Raw genomic sequence first — 21,105 nt, 5'->3', positions numbered from 1 at the left:
CAAGCCCAACGGCTTGTTCCAGAAGCCTTTAATGTGTTACTGCTTGTGAAATTTATGCCTAGCTTAACTGGTTTCTTCCCTTTCTAAATGCTTCCTGTGGCCGCTGTCACAGTGTTCCATTGCGCCAGAAGTGGTTTAGTCATGCTGGCTGCATGACCCGGAAAACTGTCTGTGGACTAAGGCCGGCTCCCTTGGCCAGAAAGCGAGATGAACACCGCAACCCCAGAGTCACCTTTGACTGGACTTAACCGTCCTGTGGCTATAATGCAATCATGTGGCAATGTATGTGCTTTACATGGTGGTTTTGGCTGGTAGCTCTGAAGCTGTTAATCTACTTGTATATTTCCTCCAAGAAGCTCAAGGTAACATGGTTCTCTCCTGTATGGTAAGTTAGGCTGAGACACAGTGGCCCAGTCTGCATTTATATATTTAAAGAAACATCATATGACTTTGAATAGCCATGGCTTCCCCAAAGAATCATGGGAAGCATAGTTCATTAAGGGTGCCGAGAATCGTTGGGAGACCCCTATTTCCTTCACAGAACTACAATTCCCACAAAACTGGGAAGAGGGATTCTTAAACCACATTGAAAATTGTACCTCTGTGACAATGCTGTCTAGTCTCCCTGCAACAAGCAAGTTATCTGGGTATAGTCATAAAGAAAGACACCGGTATTATTCACTTGGGATATAGGTGTGGAAATCACTCCACCATTTCGCACACCACTTAACAAAGAGCAATATGCTAGTTTATTTATAATTTGTTATAAATACTGAGGCAATACGTTGGGGCTGGATCAACATTGATCGTAAAAATGTTATTAACTAATGTTATATAACTCTCAGTGCAGTTTTCCATTGTCGAAAGCTCCCTGCTCTACAGCGCCCTCTGGTGTCACATTTCTATAACACATTTACAACCAACCAGTGTAGATTCGCTTTACAATCTAACTATACATAAGTTAAGGAATAGTGCATACATTCTGGGGCATGTCACACTCATTTCTCTCATGTGCTGCTTCTGTAAGGATTCTCCCATAAATGTGCAATTCTCCCACTATTAAAAAATGTGCCATCTGTAAGCTATATTTTTAGAATGAATTTTCATATTCCAGCCTTAAACGTATCACAGCCTGCCTTGATGCTTCAGAATGGGTATGTATGTATGTATGTATGTATGTATGTATGTATGTATGTATGTATTTTGCTTGCTTGCTTGCTTGCTTGCTTGCTTGCTTGCTTGCTTCATTGCCTAAAGACTTTCTGTGGTAACTGTGTAATGTGGCTCCTCTCCTCGGTATACTCTGTGAACCTAGATCACTACTTGTTCGATAATTTTTGGGTTGCACAGAATGCCCAGTTAAAAGGAAGATGTTCATTCATAATGGAATGCCCAGAAACAAATGACAGAGCTCCTGTAGTTGTTGTTTTTTAAAATTTACCTCCAAGATTATAAATCAAGCTCCATCAGACTGATATGTTTGCATTTATTTACTTATTTATTCATTTATTTACAACATGCCTTAAGTCTAGTATTTTGCCATCTAAGGCTATAAATCAAGCACCATCAGATGATTACACATCTGCTTATTTACAATGTGCCTTTGCATCGACAAGGCACCATATGTAATTTAGAAATCTCAGAATAACTGTGTTAAAGATCAAGAGCATTGATTCACAGAATTTCTTAGGCTGGATTCAAAGAAAAGCGGGGAGGGCTTTTCAAAGTAAATCACGTTCCTTGTTCCTTTCCACCCACCTAGTTTTACAGTGAACCAATCTGCTGAGCAGTATGTGGAAAGGAAAGACTTGAGCCTGGCGTTCTTAAACATATGTAGGAGAGAAATAGCAGTGCAGTTGTAATTTTTGAGACAGGAAATGCAACAAAATTTAAGGAGCAAGAACTAGCTGACAATGTGATTTTGTTTGTGTTCTTGTTGGTGGCAAACACTGCCCCACTCTAGTTGCATTCAGCTATTGCTTAGGTGCCAAAAATCAGAACTCTTTAGCTGCTCAAAAAAGGATGGGTAAAACAGCCAGTTTTGTTTTTTCTATGTTTCTCTTCCTCTTTCTTTCTTAAATTCAGTTCTTCACATTTCCACATCAGTTTGTGATAATGATGATGATTTAAAAAGGTCAAAAGAAAATCCATCAGTATTTTAGTGCCAATGCACCCAACCAACATCGTACACTATTTCTACCATCAATTGAGAGATGGGCACCTCCTTCCTGCCCTGGTTGTATCTTCTTTTCCAGGCAGGCAGCAAACCCAGTAAACCTGTCCATACTTTTCACTTCGCTGGCCTAATGATCTGGAATCTTCCTTTTCCATCTCAGTTCACCAGGAATAGGTGGGTTAGGAGAGAAGGATTCTTGGCATGCAGGCATGCTTACACCTGAAAACCGGGTGACAGCATCAAAATACATGAATATTCTTCATTGTGACATAGTGCGTTTTAAAGGGATGAGTACAAAAGATAGTTGTAGCAGCTCTTCTGTTAGGAAGTGCAAAAACTGTGCAGGATGAAAGTTGATTGTCCTCTCTGTCCCATAGAAACAGTTTGAACAGTTTATGTGGTAATGATCTAACCTCCTCTCTTCCATTCTTCTCTCTACAAATACAAATGAGCAGGCACCATTTGAGACATCAATAGTATTGCTTCTCAGGAAGAAAAAAAGCATTTAGCTATGAAATTTACTTCAAAATCCACACAAAATCACAGCAGAAAAATAAGACATATAATAATTGACGCCTATTCTGTGCCCTTTTAGCCATATACTCACTATGTTATGGTAGTTTTTTAAAGTCAGTATTTAGGATAGGATGGGAGCTGGAAATGGGCAAATAGTTCTTACTAATCGAACTTGTATTCTCATTCACAGATGGTGAGTGACAAATGTTAATAATGTCCTAGACATGTGATTCCGATATGGTTTTATTTTATTTTACCATAAAGGAATGCTGCTTTTTAATTGGACAGACTATTCTTCTGCTTCCTTCACTGCAATACCACTTTGCTTCATAGCATCCAAGCACTTCAAAATATACTACTCTGCACTCCCTCGCCATGTGAAATGCCACAGTTAAAAGAGCATTAAGTAATACCTGCTGTTCTCTGTGCAATCTGTGTTCCTGCTTCAGAAAGGGTTGCTATGCAAAACCCAGCAGGAATTGCTTAAACACAGCCCTGCAACTCTTACCCATTTTTCTATCTTATCTATGGGCAAACAGAAGAAATTTAGGGTGTGACCAAGCTATCACTCCTATCAGGGTTGGTGCTCAAGTCTCCTGGGCTGGCCCAAATCTTTGTATATTTCCCATGCTTAACCACCCTGCCCACACCCCACCCACGCCCCACCCCCAGTTTAGGACTGAGGGTCCAGGATCCCACCCTCCCTTAATAAACAGTGAATTTTAACAATTGCTCCTACAACCAACATAATACATGAAAGGAGTGAAAATCACCTCCCCTTGCTCCATTCACTTGTATGGAACAGGGGGAAGAAGTTGCAAATAAGGAAACCATTGATAAGGTAGAAGCATAACAGCCCCTTGACCCCACTATTAAGGTTAGGCTGGGGAGAAGAAACTATTGGAAAGTAAACCTCCATTTGTTCATGTATCCAATCCAGAAATGAGGTGATGCGACTGTAGACCCCTGGTTTATTTTCTTCCGCACAGCCCACCCCAAAGCTGGTTGTTCCTACCAGCTTCCAAGTATTCCGATCTTCACATACCAATGGTCCCCCACTGTCTCCCTGAAAGAGACAGGAAAACAAGCTTTTGTCTGGATCTCAAAAAGAAACAGGAGGGAGAGCTGCTAATAACGCTTAAGCTAGCAGAAGTTAGTCATTCAAAAACCAATTGATGGAACCATGGAGAAAGGCTGCAAATGTCTTGACTTCATCATGCTTTGAGGGTTGTCATTCGGCAATCCAATGTACCTGGATTTAAGTTTAGGATTTTATTTAAATCACTCAGCAAGTACAAATGAATGACCATCTCTCCTTCTCATTGACTCCCTCAAATGGATTAGATTTTTAACCTGCCCTTCATTGTATGCCACCCACAAGCAAGCTACTCACTTCCTCATTCCAGTTTTTCTAATAACTGGAATTGGGCATTATAAACATATTGTGCCAGTACTTCGTTATCTTCATTGGCTCCCAGACTGTTCCTGGGCCCGATTTAAAGTGCTGCTTTTGCCTCTAAGGCCCTTTACATCTTGGGATATTGGTAGTATCTTCACCACCATCAGATTGCTCAGTTAAGACAGTCACCTTTAAGAAATGCCCCTACCTGACATGTGTCTATGCCTCCTTGTAAATAACCTGCACAGAGCATTGACGAAGCCACAATTCCCCCATAGACCTCTCTGTGGTTGCACACTTTGTTAGAAATCAAAGGGACACCAGCATAATTCAGAATCTCTGACGTATCACCTGTTCCAAGACAGAAGTTAAATTCTCCATTTCAGGGATAGCGAAGATATGGCATCTTAAAAAGTGATTAGCTCTTACTTTTAAAATTCATTTAAAACAAAAAACAAAAAACAAAAAACTTTCCTATAATTTCATATATTTTATTAATGCCAGCCAACCAATGCTGCATTTAGTTTTCTTTAGAAATACAGTGGAACCTCGGTTTTCAAGCATCTCGGAAGTCGAACTTTTCGGCTTTCGAACGCCAAAAGTCCAGAAGTAACTGCATCAGTTTACAAATGCTTTTCAGAAGCCGAACGTGCCACAAGGCTTCCATTTTTAGTTTCCTTTTTGTATTGAGGCTTCCGTGTTGTTTTTGGTTTTTGAACATTTCAGAAGTCAAATGGTCTCCGAGAACGGATTCCGTTCGAAAACCAAGGATCCACTGTAGTTGAAACATTTGTTCAGTCCTATACATTTTTTTTAATATTAAGAAGGAATTCCCAAATCTACCCAGAAATTCTTTAAGACTTTGTGGAGATCTTAGCTGAGCTTAAGTCTCACTGAAAGCAATCAAGCCAATATTATTGGGTAATATCCAACTTTAGTCCAATTCAGAGTAGACCCATTATTATGACTATTATTGGATATCAACCAGTGTCTCATGGAGACTTGGGGCTCCTTCTCACCCCTAGCTGATGGATGTGAAAAGGAGAAGTCTCTGTACATGACACTTTTGGTCAGACTGGAATTTTTCTGCTTATGGGAAAGTATTTATTAAGTGTATCTCTTGAATTAATTGTTCACACATAGCAAATTTTCAGTTATCAAAAAATACATTGTTAGATTCAAATGCTAAAATACTCGCCTCCTTCTTCTGCAGCTCCCCATCCTGATATCCAACACATTTTCCCCTCTGGAAAATGTTCTCCAAAATTAGGAAGACAAATTGGCTCTATATTACCTGTGTAAAAAGAAATACCTGCTCTCCAAACTAGCAGTTTCATAATACATATTTTTGATAGTCATGTGAGCAACTTCAATATGGTCTGCAAGTGGCCTCCAATCATAGCTGTCAACATTTCCCTTTTTTTAAGGGAAATTCCCTTATTCCGAATAGGATTCCTCGCAAGAAAAGGGAAAAGTTGACAGCTATGCTTCCAATATAGGTAGTGTCAGGTCCAGACAAAGTCTGAATACACAATACACCTTTAAAGCACATCTAAAGCACATTCTCTTCCTCAAAGGATTTTGGACCTCGTAGTTTAGCCTACACAGGGTAACAATTCCCAGCAATCCTTAATGAATTACAGTACCCAGAATTCATTGAGGGGGGAAATATGCTTTGTATGTGCTTTAAAGATATAGTGTATACTCAGCCTGACATGCCTTCAGTAGTAGAATTGCGTAATGTGCCTTGACTCCCATCATCTGTATTGTATTGCACTTATGGAGGTCAAGCCTTTGACATTCAGCCAAAGCCTGAACTGATGACTGTTCAGAAGATTCATTGTGGCCAACAAGCAACTCTAAAGAGGCAACAAGGAGTGGGAGAGAGGAAGTTTAATGTATTGATCTGAACTAACCATCCAGTTAATTTGCTACTGTATAACTTGATAGAGCATATAGACTACCATTGTAGTTCTCCATTTCCATGAAAATGCACCTCAAATAAAAACACAATACTGGAGATGTGTACATTCAAGCTTGCTCCCCCCCACACACACTATTTTGGGTTATTCACTCTACCTCATCATATAAATAATGGGTCTGTTTGTGGTGCATTAGCTTATGCTAGATCAAGGAATATATTCCTCAGCATTTTAAACAAATATACTGTGGGTTTTTCTGTTTGTGGAAGCAAACCCATGGGTCAAAATAAGTGCTCTCCATTCCAATATTCTTTGGGAAGTTCAGCCCATCCTCATGACAAGGACTCCAAGTACATGGATGAACTACCAGTGATTGCAAATACAAATTTGGGGGGAAGAGCTGTAGCTCAATGCAGAGCACATACTTTGCATGTGGAAAATTAAGCTGCAACATATTTCTGAATACCAGTTGTGGAGAAACACCAGCAGAAGAGGGTTATGGCCTTCATGCTGTATTTACGGGCTTCCCTAAGGCTGCTGTGGATAGCAGAATATTAGCCTTGGTGGACCTTTAGTCTGGTCCAGCTGGGTTGTTCTTACAGGGCCTCTCGCTTAACTCTGTTGGTACTTAGGACCAAAAACTAGACATGACATAGTTCACACAATTTATTTCCCTTATAAACAAAATTATGGGCAACCTTTTGAGAACAGCCCTGTGGGTATGATAAAACTGCTGTGGTCCATGGACCACCAACAGGTCACTCTTCATTGAGGTAACCAGATGCATTCTTTATGCTTACAGTCCTCGCTATCCACATGCACAGTGCTTTTTTTAAACTTGCAAGGGTTCCACATTCCTTCATACGAATGGAAGGATGACTTCAGGATCAGCACAGATCCTGCAGTCTTTGTTATTCTGAGAGCAAGAGGATTCACACTCCAAAAAACCTGGGTGTGTATTTTAGAGTGTTGCTGACATGCCAAAAAAACAAGTAAATCAGGTTACTATGTGGGATTGCTCATATTGTGGGATCATTTACTTATTCATTTAAAAAAGACGTACACAGCAATTTTTTAGAAAATGATGCAGTTTACAACTATACAAACATAATAAAAGACACATAAAAATTAAAATCAGAAATTATTGTTATCTCCATTAGGCATCATTGTGGGACTGCTGGTTCTTGATTCAGATTACCACAGATTAATATTATATTTTTAGTGACAGTAGTAATCAATTCTAAGTTTAAATGCGGAACAAGAGGGGAAAGAGAAAGAAATAGCAACAGATTCAAAATTACCATTTAGCGCAAGTGGTTTGGCCAGCCTAATCAATGCTATATCATTCTTCATTGTTTTGGGTTTATAATTTTTATGGTATATAATTTTGTCCACTAAATATGGATTAGCAGGGCCTTCTTCCAGTATTACAAAGCCCGCATACACACTCCAAGCTCTTGGGAAGTACAAACTGAAACAAAGACATTAGAAAGAGAAAGGGTTAGTGGCTTCCAACATTTAAAATCATTTGCCAAACCTGTGTGACACATTTTTGGCCTCAGTGCTAAATCCATTCTGGCACAAGAAGTCATTTCCAGCAATGACAGAATTACACTAAGATTCACATTCTAGAAATCGTGAATAATTATAGCAGCTTGTTAGGATTTTTTTATATACTCATCAGTGCTCAGCCATGATTAATTTCAGATCTGGAAACAATGCTTATTAGTATCAAATATTTAATAAATCAGTTTCTAATGCCCAGCTTGCTAGTAAAACATTTATTCTTATCTTTATCTGTAAAATGCCTTGAGTCCATGTCAGGGAAAAAGGCAGGGTATAAAGTAGTAGTACTGTAGTAGTAGTAGTAGTAGTAGTAGTAGTAGTAGTAGTAGTAGTAATAGTAGTAGTACCCTGCTGATTTCATTTTTTTCCTTCTAATGATGCATCCAATCCACCTATTGACATTAATTTGGTCAGTGCTGCATCTGTAATCCTCTGCAGTCTGCTTCCTGAGGAATTTGTTGTTACAATCCTTCACTGATAGTGCTTTTTATTTTATTTTAGTCTTTTTAAAGTTGTTCCTCAGTATGTACCATTACTAGGATGGAAGGATCTGACCATTTCAGTTCTCTCAGTTTCTCATTTTTCCAATCTTGAATTCAGTTCTCCACATTTCTGCAGCAATTTGTGAACCTTGCTGTAAAAGACCTCATGAAAATGTGAACTGAAATTAATTTCTCCCCAGGGCCTAACATCTGTACCTGTTCATATTTAACCGCATCTCTTATTGCAGAAGCTAAAACTGATTTTTCATGACCTTCCTGTGTCAAGAAATTGCCCTTCTTTTTCCTAGCATAGTATTGTGCCCTTTACACATCTCAGTAGTGACTAATAATAATAATAATAATAATAATAATAATAATAATAATAATAATAAATTATTTATACCCCATCCATCTGTTTGGGTTTCCCCAGACACTCTGGGCAGCTCCCAACAGAACATTAAAAGCACAATAAAACATCAAACATTAAACACTTCCCGAAACAGAACTGCCTTCAGATGTCTTCCAAAAGCCAGATAGTTGTTTATTTCCTTGACATCTGACAGGAGGGCGTTCCACAGGGCAGGCACCATCACCAAGAAGGCCCTCTGCCTAGTTCCCTGTAACCTCACATCTCACAGTGAGGGAACCGCCAGAAAGCCCTTGGCACTGGGCCTCAGTGTCCGGGCTGAACGATGGGGGTGGAGACGCTCCTTCAGGTATACTGAACCGAGGCCGTTTAGGGCTTTAAAGGTCAGCACCAACACTGTGAATTGTGCTCAGAAACATACTGGGAGCCAATGTAGGTCTTTCAGGACCAGTGTTATATGGTCTCAGTGGCCATTCCCAGTCACCAGTCTAGCTGCCACATGTGAGAAACGTTACTATTGCTTCACTCCCTGGCACTGCTGCCTCATTTAAAAACCTGGCCAGTATGTGGGCAGGACACTTACTTCACAGTTGTGGCCCAGCTAGGATTGGGGTCAACAATTGGTTGGGAACAACCCACGCAATAGGTGTCTGCGGTGCAAAAACATGGCGAACGAGACATGGCACTTACTCATAAACACAGTGGGCTGCTGTTACAATCCACCAAGGGGTGATGATAGATCCACCACACAAATGATATCCTTGAAACTGAAGGCTGGCTTGCCATGGCCATTGCTGGGGCATCGACGCATTTCCTCCCACTATACGGGGGGCATACCTGGACCGAGCGCCACACGCTGTAGAAAAGGGAAAGTAGCATCACTGGAATCACTAGTGAGGAGTCCTTATCTGGACGAGCTGTACATACAGAGATGTACCTAGGGTCCCTTGTGCAAGGAGCTGTATTAGTGCCCCTCCTGGGGGAAAGGCCCTTTAGCACAACAGCCACATTAGAAAGTACTATATTTTACACAAGTACTTGAAGTGTCTGGAGTGAGGATGAGGTGAGGAGGAAGGGCAAAAAATTCACACACCTTTGTGCTGCAGTGTGAGGAGGATGGGAAACTTCTCCTGTGTTTGATCTCACCGTGACAGTGTTGGTGCATCACTACACACAAATACTTCATACACTCTATAGTCCAATAGGTGATTTTTTTGTGATAAAAAACAAACCAACCCAGGCCTGAGCCCCTAGCAGGGGCTGTTCTCGCCAACTCCTAGTTATGTCTCTGTGCACATATATTTTAAAGACCCAGTTCTTGAATCTAAGTCATGCTTAACTCAAAGAGACACATAAGAATATTCCTGAGAAATATATTGTCTTACTTTGGGGGTGTTCCCAAATCACTCTCTCTTTTTCTCTAGCTCATCTGCCAGTTCTCGCTTGTATAAGTTTTCTCTCCTAGTTGCTAAATTTTTATTTACAGAAGGGAGATATTTCTGAGAACTGCTGTCAAATTTCACCCACTGGAAGGTCTCCTGTACATGATTTGACCCCTGGAAATGAATTGGAGCAGCTACCATGCTCTCAACTTGCATATTTCAACTTGCACAAACAAACTTTTAGCTTGCACATTCTCCCACAATTCTTGTTGTGATACTGATGCTACATTCTGCTGTTTTTCAAAGCGCTTACCCAAACATTTTAGGATGATCACATAGCCTGAGGCACACTCTTCTCTGAAATGAAAAGAAGACAAAGTGATAGACCTGAATGCTTGCTACCTCTTTCCACTTCATCCATCAAATTAAATTGAGGTTCAATGTGTTACGTCTAAAAGAAAGAAAAAAGGAGCCCCTTCTTAAAAGTAGTCTTCCAGCTTCTGTTGCCTTTTCATTTTCATTTTTATTTAAACTGTTCTAAGTGTTTTCATTTATGACATAGTATCATTGGTGGTATTTTTTGCTGCTTTTTAAAGATATGAAATTGCTTTGATTTATTTTATAAGAAGCGATTTGTAAACAGAATTAAATAAATAAATAAAGCACCCTTCCTTTGTATTACTATGAGGCAATGTTTTTTTTGGGGGGGGGGCTCCAGGGGTCCTGTGCACTTTTCTTTCCCTTCCCACCCTCCCCCATTGCTGCACTGGTTGTTCACTCTTACACACACACACACACACACCAGATGGTGGTGGGAAGGGGTAAAATTTCTTTCTTTTGCTTTGGGGAGGGAGAGAAAGAAAGAAAAGGACCTGTCTATTTACCACCTGCCACCTGGGAACAAGGGTGCCAACTCCTAGGGGCTGAACCCCTTTGGCCCCCTCCCCCCAATATTTGTTAGTGGAGAACTGAGGCCCCTCAGTGTTCGTTCAGGCATCACATGTGACATCACAACATCATACACAATGCTCAGACACGGCGCTGTCACACAAGCCGACAACATGGGAGCTCCTCCTTCTCCTGCTGCAGAGGGAAAGCAGCCCCTGGCCTATGGGGGTGGCAGGAAGCCAAGAAGCCGCTGGCCATGGAAGCCAGGCTGCTGCGTGACACCCATCACTTTCCCAAGTCAGTGTACCTGCCTGGTAAGCTGGGGTGGGGAGGAATGAACAGACCCCCTTTTCCTTTCCCCCACCCCCAAACAAAAGAAAGAAAAAGGGAACCATTTCCCCTCCTATTGGCGAGGTGGTAAGATTGGAACAGTATTCTTCAGCCACCAAATGCCTGGGTAAACACAGATGTTTTCCAATACTTCCTGAATAATTACGGAGACAGGTGCACCTCAAAAGGGAGGGCATTTCACCACTGGGGAATCACCACTGAAAAGGCTCTGCCATGGGTCTAAGGGTATAAAATGGTGTGTACTGCAGTCCAGCCCTACCAGCAGGACTGGGTTGGAAGAGTTTATATTTTAAAATTCATGTACTTATCTTTCTGTAATTTAGCATCTGAGACATACCGCAAGGACGTGGTGTTCTGTGGAGATGTCAGCTGATCGGCTGACAACCAATGATCTGCAGCAACAAAATGCCTCTGAAATGCTTCTTCAATAGCGGTCACTGGGTAGGCCCTCGAACTCACAAAGCTGTAAATAACAGGAATTGTCTTGAAAATTCAGCAACATTCTGAACATTTACTTCATCTATCACATGGCTAGCCTACCTGGCTTGCAAATGTTAGGTGGCTTGCTATAAAGTTTTTATGGAAATATTGCAAATACCGTAGTTTTAAGGAAACCCTGTATTAAACTAATGGATAATCAATGAACAGACACTAAAATCCCACTGTGGCTTCTGATGAATCATCCTGCTGTTATTTTACTTATCCATTCCCATTTATATCCTGCCTTTCTCTCATCATGGAACCCAAAGCAACATACACATGGTTCCCTGGTGGTATCCTATCCAGCCTCTGACTGTTGCGTGGCAAGTTTCCTCCCCCAAATGAAATGAAGACACGGACACAATGATATAAGGTTAATGGGCATAAAAGGCCACAACTTTATTGATTACGGAAATTGAAGGTATTGGCCTTAGGCATTGTCTCCTATTGACTACCCGGCATGGTGACCGGGAAGGGTTGAACACAAACCGCGGGAGTCCTGTTGAAGTACGCCAACTAGGATCCCACGGGTGTCACCGCTCGGGGGCGTGCCGGAGGCCCTACCTCACCAGGCTTCGGACAAGGCCATGCCCCCCTGGAGTCCTCTACCGGACTACCCCTTCACATTGGGGGAAGGTGATGGCGCTTCCTTCCCCCCCCCTCCATTTGCCTAACAATTGCCCCATGCCAATGCCTAACCGCCAATACCGAGAAAGTTGTGACGATTGCTACGAGGTAGGCGAAAAAACCAAAAGGCAGAAAATTGCCAACTTGGAAAAATTCCTACCAGGCCCCTTGCGGCGACCAACCGGAGTCCATAGCAAGGCCAAGTCTAGCTAACCTAAGGGTGGGTGGGATGGGCAAACCGCTCAGCAGCTGGGCGAGGGGGAAAAGAGGGCGGTCCCCAGGCGTGCCTGGCCCTAAATAGCCTGGGCCACGCCTCCCTTGCCCGCCAATTGGCGGGCTGGGTTGCAGGCACGCCTGGGGATTCCCCCAAGTCTCGCGGGGGCAAGGGAAGCCCCCGCGAATGTGGTAGGGACCTGCCCGCAACACCCTCTCCTTTGCACGCTCGGAAAGGGCTTTGTCAGAACATGCCAACCTGAGGCCAGCCTTCTTGCTCATATTGCTTGAGTATAGCCCAAAATTATAGTTTGGCATTTCCTCAAGAGAGAGCTAATGTTTTGGAGATCATTGGGGATCTCTGTATCTGAATGAGATATCAGTCAACCAGGAGTGAACAACATGTTGCCCTCCAGATATTATTGGACTATAGCACCCATCATCTCCGACCATTCACCATGCTGACTAGAGTCCAACAATATCTAGAGAACTGCAGGTTGCCCATCTCTGCTTTGTTGCTTGCCACCCTCCAGCCAGGGTGTTTATGTGCATGAATGAAAAAATAGTTTGCACTATCTGAAGGGATGGAATCAGAGAGCGAGCTCAAAGTTGGCTGAAGGCCCCTTGTGTAGGAAATGTGGAACTGACATAGGGTAGCAGGCCTGCTGGTTTTAGGGCTGTTTGCTACTTGCCTCCCCTTTGACTCTACCTTTACATTTGTAAATGAAACATAGAGTCGCAACAAGTCTCCTGTGCCATCCTGTGTCAAAAGCAGGTGACACAGAGACAGCAACAAAAAGCCCCTGTCAGTTTCTTGGCAAAGTTCTGTTAATGCCATTTGTTTGTTTGTTTACAACATTTGTATGCTAATCACATAACACAAAGTTATATTTCCAGGGGCTTTACTGATTAATAGTGTTTTGTAGTAAATATGCACTTTCTGCAGAAATAAAAAGTAACCAGCACTTTGCTGCAGAAACCACCTTGATTTTTAGTACATGGGTTGTATTTCAGAAAGCCGGGTGTAATGAGAGGGACTTCTCTTTTAAAGCAAGCAACAGTTTGACATACGAACCCTTCATTTCCATGGTCATTTCCTATACAGTACCTTGAGATACCTAAGTATTTACATGTAACTCTTCCATAGGTTTCTTGCCAGTTTTCTGAACACACAGTCCTCCAGGCTCCGTAAGCAAACACTTGCAACACAGCCTTCTTCCCACTCAGTCTGACTGTGAGATACAGAGAGAAAGGCCGTAAATAGCTAATAAGCAACTGCTGCGACTGAATCAGTGTACTAATGTACTGTGTCTCTCGAGATCTGATGAATTTTGGCATTGGTTTTTGTGCATTTGTTCCTATTTCATACAATAAAGGTATTATTATTATTATTATTATTATTATTATTATTATTATTATTATTATTATTTACTTATAGTCCGCCCATCTAGCTGGGTTTCCCTAGCCACTCTGGGTGGCTTCCAACAGGAGATTAAAAATACATTAAAACATCAGTCATTAAAAACTTCCTGAAACAGGGCTTTATAACAAAATAGGTTATGAATGTAAAATTAAAAAATGCTATCTTGAAAACTCATGAAGGTTGAGATCTTCTACCCCCTCCTTACTCTGGGAGGGGGTAGAAGCCAAATCCTAGGGGTCAAGGTCCCTTCACCCCCAAAAAAAATTTTTTTTGATGGCCATTGCCATTCAAATGGTATGTGCACGCCACATCCTGTGATCGATTATGCGGGACAGGCCTTACCTGGCTCTCCCAATATTTATTCAAGTTGGCACGCCTGCTCTGCTCATACTCTGCACTTGGCAATCTTCTAGAGCAGTGCTTTCCAAAATGTGGTACATGTGCCCTCGGAAGCAGGCCAAGAGTTTTTAAAGGGTAAACAGCAGAATTTGCTCTAGTTTACAAAAAATAATATTATTAAAACTACTCTCAAAGTATCTTCACCTGAGAATGGACACGGTTGTAAGACTAAACTCTCAAAAGCTTATGCAATTACGGTAAGTTTGGGAAACATTGTTCTAGAGAGGTAGCCATATCAGCCTCTCGCAGCCCAAAAAAACCAATGTAATGTATTGTGGTGCCTTAAAGGTTGCCTCCAGAATTTGTCGATGGGATTCAATCACGTACTGGGGTATTAGTCTGTGTCATTAAAATGGATTGAAGTTCACTGTCAAAATAAATCTGATTTTTTTTTTTAAAGCACAAAGGACTTTTGTGGCTGGGAAACTGATAGGGAGCCACACTAAAAAGTTTGGGATAAATGACTGGTTGACAGGAAACGATTTAACCACAAGGAAATCAGGATGGATGCTTATTGTAGTATAACTTCCCCTCAAGCAATTCAGCATGAATGTTCAATAAAGCACAGTCATCATATGACTTCTGCGTAATCTTTGTGCAAGCAAATCTTTGTGTGCTTAATAATCTAGAGAGGCCCAAAGATAGAGATGGGAGATAAATTCAAATTTCTTTGCTTTTTCATAGAATCATATCATACAATCATAGACTTGTAAAGTTGGAAATGACCCCAAAGTTCATCAAGTCCACCCCTCCCTGTAATTTTTAATGAGAAAATACGTAAGTCGCACTTCTTGAACCAAAACACAGCCATTCTTCTAAATTTGCACCTCTCCCAATTTTGCAATGCAGTTCTCCAAATGATGTGTCTACAACTGCATATATTATGGAAAACTTCATATAAAAATGCATTAGTGAAAATAACATGCAAAAATACATTATATTAGGGGAAATTACATACAAAAATGTATTAGGATAAATGTGCACTGAAATGCTGACAAATTTCAATGATTTTTTTTTTAAAAAAAAATCCACAAATTGCTGTGGAAGTGTGGAAAATTGGATTTAAGACTGGGAAAAAATGAGAAAAGTAAGAGAAACAAAAACTGTCAGATTCATCCATCCCTACCCAAGGAATAACACATTTATTTGTGGCACAGCCATTCTGCCATTCTGCATAATTTCTGTTGCTGATATGCACCTTCTCTACATGTGATCATGAGCTCTCTTGACCTAGAAATTGCCCTCAGTGTCCTGCCATATTGAAAGGTAACAATAGTAACTTCTGTTCGTGCAAAAAGAATGCAGCAAACAATGGTCAGCCATGTTTTGTTTGGGAATATTGAGTGGAATGTTTCAAACAGAGCTTGGATTTAGTTTTTAACAAAAAATATCAAAACTAAGTTTTGAGGGGAAGTAGCATGTATAATCCAGAATCAAATCAAAGTTACCACATCTATACTCATCCTCTCCATCTCTACAGTTGAAGACTCCATCACATCTTGCTGTTTGGTCAATACACCTAAAGGACGACCTGCACCGAAATCCCCCAATGCAGTTGAAGTAAACTGACAGGATGAAAGGAAATCATATCAAATTAATACAGCATATCCTTGGCTTGGCAGCAATATGATAATGATGATTAATTTATATACCACTTAATTGTAGTAAAGCCTCAAAGCGGTTAAGATATATTCCTTTAGATAAACATGCTGAAAGAAGGTTTGAAAGGGAATTTGTGAATTACAGACCTAAGATAGGGTTGCCATATTTCAAAAAGTGAAATTCCGGACACAAAAGTTGTTAGTTTTGCTCAGAGTTGTTAAGCTTTTTTGGCTAAATCTTTAAAAAGTGAAGTTTTTGAGCTATTTTAAAGAAAATTCACCAATATTTTGACTTCTGACATGGGTTGCCATATGCCCAGGTTTCCCCAGACATTTCAGTGATTTCTGCTTGGGCACTCTTTCTGACTGCCGTATCCAGTTGTATGGCAACCCTACGTAAGACAAGATAGCATTGTCATACTTCCCCAAATACAGAAGCCAGCCTGACTGGCAGCTGAAATTTACATCAACGTTGGTGATCCAATAGTTTCCTCGCCTGATCACTGTACTTGAGAGTGACAGTTTAGTTTAGAAGGCCCAGGGCAAGCTGTGAGGGATGTATGGGGGGGCTCAGGAGTAATGGTGGAGACACCTCCATCATTTGTGGCATGAGATGAAACTTAGCCATGCTCATTCATTTCTATACCTCTGCTCTGAATAACACCCCATATTTCTCAGGCTTGGTTGAACAGCAGATAATGGCACGTGATTGGCTGTGCTGGACCACCTGATTTCCAAGACCAAGAGGATTCTGGTCTGAAATGTTAAAAGTGTCCAGGTTCAAATTGCCATCACATTCATGCAGTTGTCCTGATGATGCAAACAGAAAGGAATTGATGCTTGGTCTGCAGAGCTCCATGCACCACATGAGCCTCTTGGGCTTGCCAATTGGAAGGTCAGTGGTTCAAATCCCCGTGACTGAGTGAGCTCCCGTTCCTCTGTCCCAGCTCCTGCCAACCTAGCAGTTCGAAAACACGCCAGTAGATAAATTGGTACTGCTGCGGCAGGAAGGTAAACGGCATTTCCATGCACTCTGGCTTCTATCACAGTGTTTCATTGCGCCAGAAGCAGTTTAGTCATGCTGGCCGCATGACCTGGAAAGCTGTTTGTGGACAAATGCTGGCTCCCTCAACCTGAACACTGCAACCCCATAGTTGCCTTTGACTGGACATAACTGCCCAGGGGTCCTTTACCTTTACCACATGAATGCTGCATCCCAGAGTTCCACATGCGCCACAGGTCTGAACCTAGTCACCATGTTGCACAGGCAGCTATAAGTCAATCTCAATACAGTGGTACCTCGGGTTAAGTACTTAATTCGTTCGAGAGGTCCATTCTTAACCTGAAACTGTTCTTAACCTGAAGCACCACTTTAGCTAATGGAGCCTCCTGCTGCTGCTGCGCCACCAGAGCAAAATTTCTGTTCTCATCCTGAAGCAAAGTTCTTAACCTGAAGCACTATCTCTGGGTTAGTGGAGTCTGTAACCTGAAGCGTATGTAACCTGAAGCGTATGTAACCAGAGGTACCACTGTACACTGGAAGTAATCATGTGAGCTGATCCTAACTGATATCTTCTGGCAGCGTGCATTCTGTTGATTATGGCAATGACTTTATTAAATACCAGCTCTGTTTTATAGATCTCATGCTGAGGAGTTAAAGTGTGAGTGTGTGTGTGTGTGTGTTTAAAATCAATAGGCAACCTTTGGCAGCATCCTATTCTCAGTAGGAGACTTATAAAAAATGCAGACTCTAGAATGGTTAGTTGAGAACCTAATAAATAAGTTATTTGGCACTCACCTCCCAGGCCAATGGCAACTGCTATGATTACAGTGAGTAATAAGGCGAGGATAAGGGGAAGCTGCCCGAGTGGAATTAAACCATGGCACGGAGGTGTTGAGATCTCTCCTGGAGTAATAAAAAAGCAAGAAACAACCTCTGAACAGGACATACAACATTAAATTTTGCACTAATTATATTTAATAAAAATAGCATCAGCTGCATTCATTCTTTGATGTTCTATTTTATATTCTGATGCCCTGCATTATATACAGGCAGCAACCATTTTAGGTGTGTCCAATTGATGTGTGATTGCTGACACACAGGTCCTTTTGGCCCGGAAAAGGGCAACATGGGGGCAGATTTCCATACCACTGTCATACCTTCCAGAATAAATATGGATCTGGGCATGTTTTCTTGGATTTCAATTCCCACCATTAATCATGTTAGCCAGGGCTGATGGAAGCTGGAACTCAATAACATCTGAGGGGTCCCCAGTTCCCCATCTCTGGTGTAAGTCATTTAAGATTTCCCTAAATCTGAGGGGTTAAAATGAGGTTCGGGAAGAAAGGGCCCCTAATTTCCATCCCAGAACTTCTTGCATTCTTACCATTTTCATTTTCACCGGGATCTATTTTTGCTTGTTGCAGGCAGAACAATCTTTTGTAGAAAAAGCAGAGCTCAGATCCTGGCAGTTCATCTTCTACAACGGAGACAATTTCAACGGATCCAGGACTGGAATCTATTTCTTCAACCTTAGCCAACAGAGAGAGAGAGAGAGAGAGAGAGAGAGAGAGAGAGAGAGAGAGAGAGCACAAACACACAAACTGTTAGACAATGCAAATTCAGGTCAAGTCAATTACCAAAAGAAGACTTTCAAAGTTTTTTCTTCTTGGTGCAAGTACTCACACTGCTCTAGGAAAATAGAGTTACTGAGGGTCAACTGAAAACCCATTTTGCTTTTATTGCATGTGGCCTGTAAGGAAATTTCCAATTGCACTGGGAAGGGGTAAGAGATAAGCCTCCACACTTCCACACAATCTACTTTCCTGGTGCCTGTAATTTAGTAAGAAAAAAACTTGATACATAGCTTCACACCACATATCTAGCTAATGTCTAGTTTTGCCCTAAACTATGAATCATCAAGGTCAGAATCTCGCCTCTGCCATGAATGAACTCACTGGGTGATGCTTGGTAAGCCAAACTCACTCAGCCTTAGCCCCCACCCTCAATCTGTAATATGGGGGATAAAAATACTGATTATGAAAAGCGGTGCATGCTATTAGATACAATGCAATGCATTGCCAACATCTTACAAAATCTTTCCAAATCCCAGCTGTCTTGATTTTAGAGTTCAGAACATCAGTCAAGTTTGGCCCTTGGCTAGAAAACATTGGTCGATGAACTTCAAGGACTTAAAGTGTTGGTCAACTCTGTCTTTCGCTATTGCTACACTGTCATTAATTTGGCTCCCAAGAAGAGTCACACAAATTACTCCATTAAAAGCCAAAGATCTTTCCTCGTGCCTTAATGCAGCTGTAAACAACCCATTCAAATTAGGAATGCACACAGAATCCTCTCATCTGACTCACAGAGCCTTTTAAATTCAACAAAAGAACCTTTCAGCCTGGCATTCCTGGTAGACATTATAGTGGAAGGAAGAGTGAAGTGTTCGTTGTAACAACTATTTATGGTCTAATTTGGTGGTGATTGTTTTTTCTCTTCCATAGGAAGGCTTTGGAATGATTCCCAAATGAGAGGCATACATAGAAAGCACAGCTTGCATCAAACTGGAAAGCCCACCCCAGAAAGATTCATGAGCAAACTATAGCCCTGTCAGCTCTTGCTCGTAGAGATTTCCTGTGGCACATATCCATACACTACTAATTTAGATTTTCCTGGCCTTAACTCAAACCAAATGCTCAACAAGTAGAACTTAGCCTCATGTGCAGCTCTGGACAATGTGTCGTGATAACAGAGAACAGTCACAATGATCCAACATAGAATCAGATGTGCTTTGTGACTCCACACAGGCCTAACTTCAGCCTATGTGGCCTATATCAAGTTTAGCCAATATGGTGCCTTCCAGAAGTACATGAACTGCTGTTTTCATCATCCCTGATCAGTGGCCATTGCTTCCTGGACCTAACGAGAGCTCGAGTCATCTCGTGGGCACTGCATTGGCTACCCCTGGGCTAAATGAATGCAAATGGGAGGAGAGAGGCACTATGGTAGCAGAGTCTTCCCTGGGCTGAACCCATTCATTCAAACATGTGCTGGAAGCCTCATGCATGCACTGGCCATGCACCCAGAAAACTCTCTACAAGCAGTCTGATGGTGGGATGTAAGCTGGAGGGTGGGAGAGCCTGACACCACAATGCCAATATGCTCTTCCATCTAAGTATATTCATATAGTCCTGTTGGAACATTAGGAGAGGATGTTGCAATGTGGCCTGTGCCTTTGGGCATCTCTCAAATGCCCTTCACCTACCAGTGACTATCTATAATCACCTCCCCTATTTTTGGAACTGTAGAGAAGAGTTTCCAGGATGAATTGTCCTAAAATCCTTATGAATTTCCACTAGGACTTTAAAAAATAAATAAATTCACAAACCGCTGTGGCAATGTGGAGAACTGTTAGATGTCAGGGACTGGGCAGAGGAGGAGTGGTAGAGACCTCCCCAACCTGACCCTTCCATAGAAGGAGACAGCTCAGAATTACAACAGGGGTTTGAGGGAGGTCACAGCTCAGAGGCAGATGAAGGGTAGAGTAGGAGGAGGAGGAGGAAGAAGAAGCACCAGAGGAGAGACAGCTGGTGGACTCAGTGTATTTAGAAAGCATTCCAGACCCCCCCCCCTCCTAGAACACGGTGGGCCTTGAAAGTAGGAGAGCAGGGTTTCACTCGGAGCAACACCATTACTCCAAGAGACTGCAATTCTAAGCCTCTCTCTGTGAATATTGAATAAAAAGCATTGGTAAGAACTTCCCTTGTCTTATCAATTCCTAGCAAGCTGTTTGCCTATCCCTAACTATAACTATGATGACCTGGGCTGATGGGTGGCTACCGGCTCCTCACCCATGGAGCACAGGGTGTAGTTTAACGATTGCACCAACAGGGTACAGTCACTAGGAACAGCTCCTGTGCATGCGCACTTGAGATGGATGAGTTCTTACACCCCTACAATTCCCATTACAGCTTCCCTCCTGCCTCGTTCTTGAGAACCAACTACTCTAAAAGAAACAGCTCTTCAAAGTATGGGATGTGATAGAGAAAGAGGAGAGAAATGTTTGCCCTCCGCTAGGGATCCACTTACCATTGTTGCAAGCCCAACGGCTTTCTCTTTTCATTATAAAGCTTAGCCAGCTAGAAAGCCTGCCATCCTCTCTGCAGATATTTTCATCCAGAATCGCTAGCTGATTCATTGTAGCAGATGACATTATTACTGGCGTCAGTGTAATTCAACCTGTCCAAAGGTATCAGGTAGCCTAGAATGGCATCGTTCCAAGGACCAGGAAGGTAAAAAGGCAGCAATCA

The 21,105-nt window shown here is 41.8% G+C and overlaps 1 protein-coding gene across 4 annotated transcripts in view; it reads right to left on the bottom strand.

Moving 5' to 3' along the window:
• Positions 1-1,526: 1,526 nt before the first annotated feature.
• The window catches only part of TMPRSS3 (transmembrane serine protease 3), a 38,997-nt gene continuing 19,418 nt past the window's right edge, over positions 1,527-21,105 (bottom strand). Inside the window, exons 2-14 of one of the 4 annotated variants that reach the window (XM_081197200.1) lie at positions 20,885-21,056; positions 18,180-18,324; positions 17,591-17,698; positions 15,640-15,756; positions 13,478-13,601; positions 11,387-11,512; positions 10,124-10,167; positions 9,119-9,284; positions 7,315-7,484; positions 5,290-5,385; positions 4,300-4,442; positions 3,606-3,758; positions 1,527-2,611 (exon numbers count right to left, since the gene is read on the bottom strand). In XM_081197200.1, the coding sequence (XP_081053326.1) occupies positions 2,585-2,611; positions 3,606-3,758; positions 4,300-4,442; positions 5,290-5,385; positions 7,315-7,484; positions 9,119-9,284; positions 10,124-10,167; positions 11,387-11,512; positions 13,478-13,601; positions 15,640-15,756; positions 17,591-17,698; positions 18,180-18,324; positions 20,885-20,887 (1,422 nt within the window). In that variant the 5' untranslated portion in view covers positions 20,888-21,056 and the 3' untranslated portion in view covers positions 1,527-2,584. Of the gene's footprint in view, positions 2,612-3,413; positions 3,759-4,299; positions 4,443-5,289; positions 5,386-7,314; positions 7,485-9,118; positions 9,285-10,123; positions 10,168-11,386; positions 11,513-13,477; positions 13,602-15,639; positions 15,757-17,590; positions 17,699-18,179; positions 18,325-20,884; positions 21,057-21,105 lie in introns of those variants that run through there. The other 3 variants (XM_081197198.1, XM_081197199.1, XM_081197201.1) reach the window with 3 other exon arrangements.

The sequence above is a fragment of the Podarcis bocagei genome (assembly GCF_964188305.1).
Source record: "Podarcis bocagei genome assembly, chromosome: 6".
Classification (NCBI taxonomy): domain Eukaryota; kingdom Metazoa; phylum Chordata; class Lepidosauria; order Squamata; family Lacertidae; genus Podarcis; species Podarcis bocagei.
This window is presented reverse-complemented; position numbering and strand designations above follow the sequence as displayed.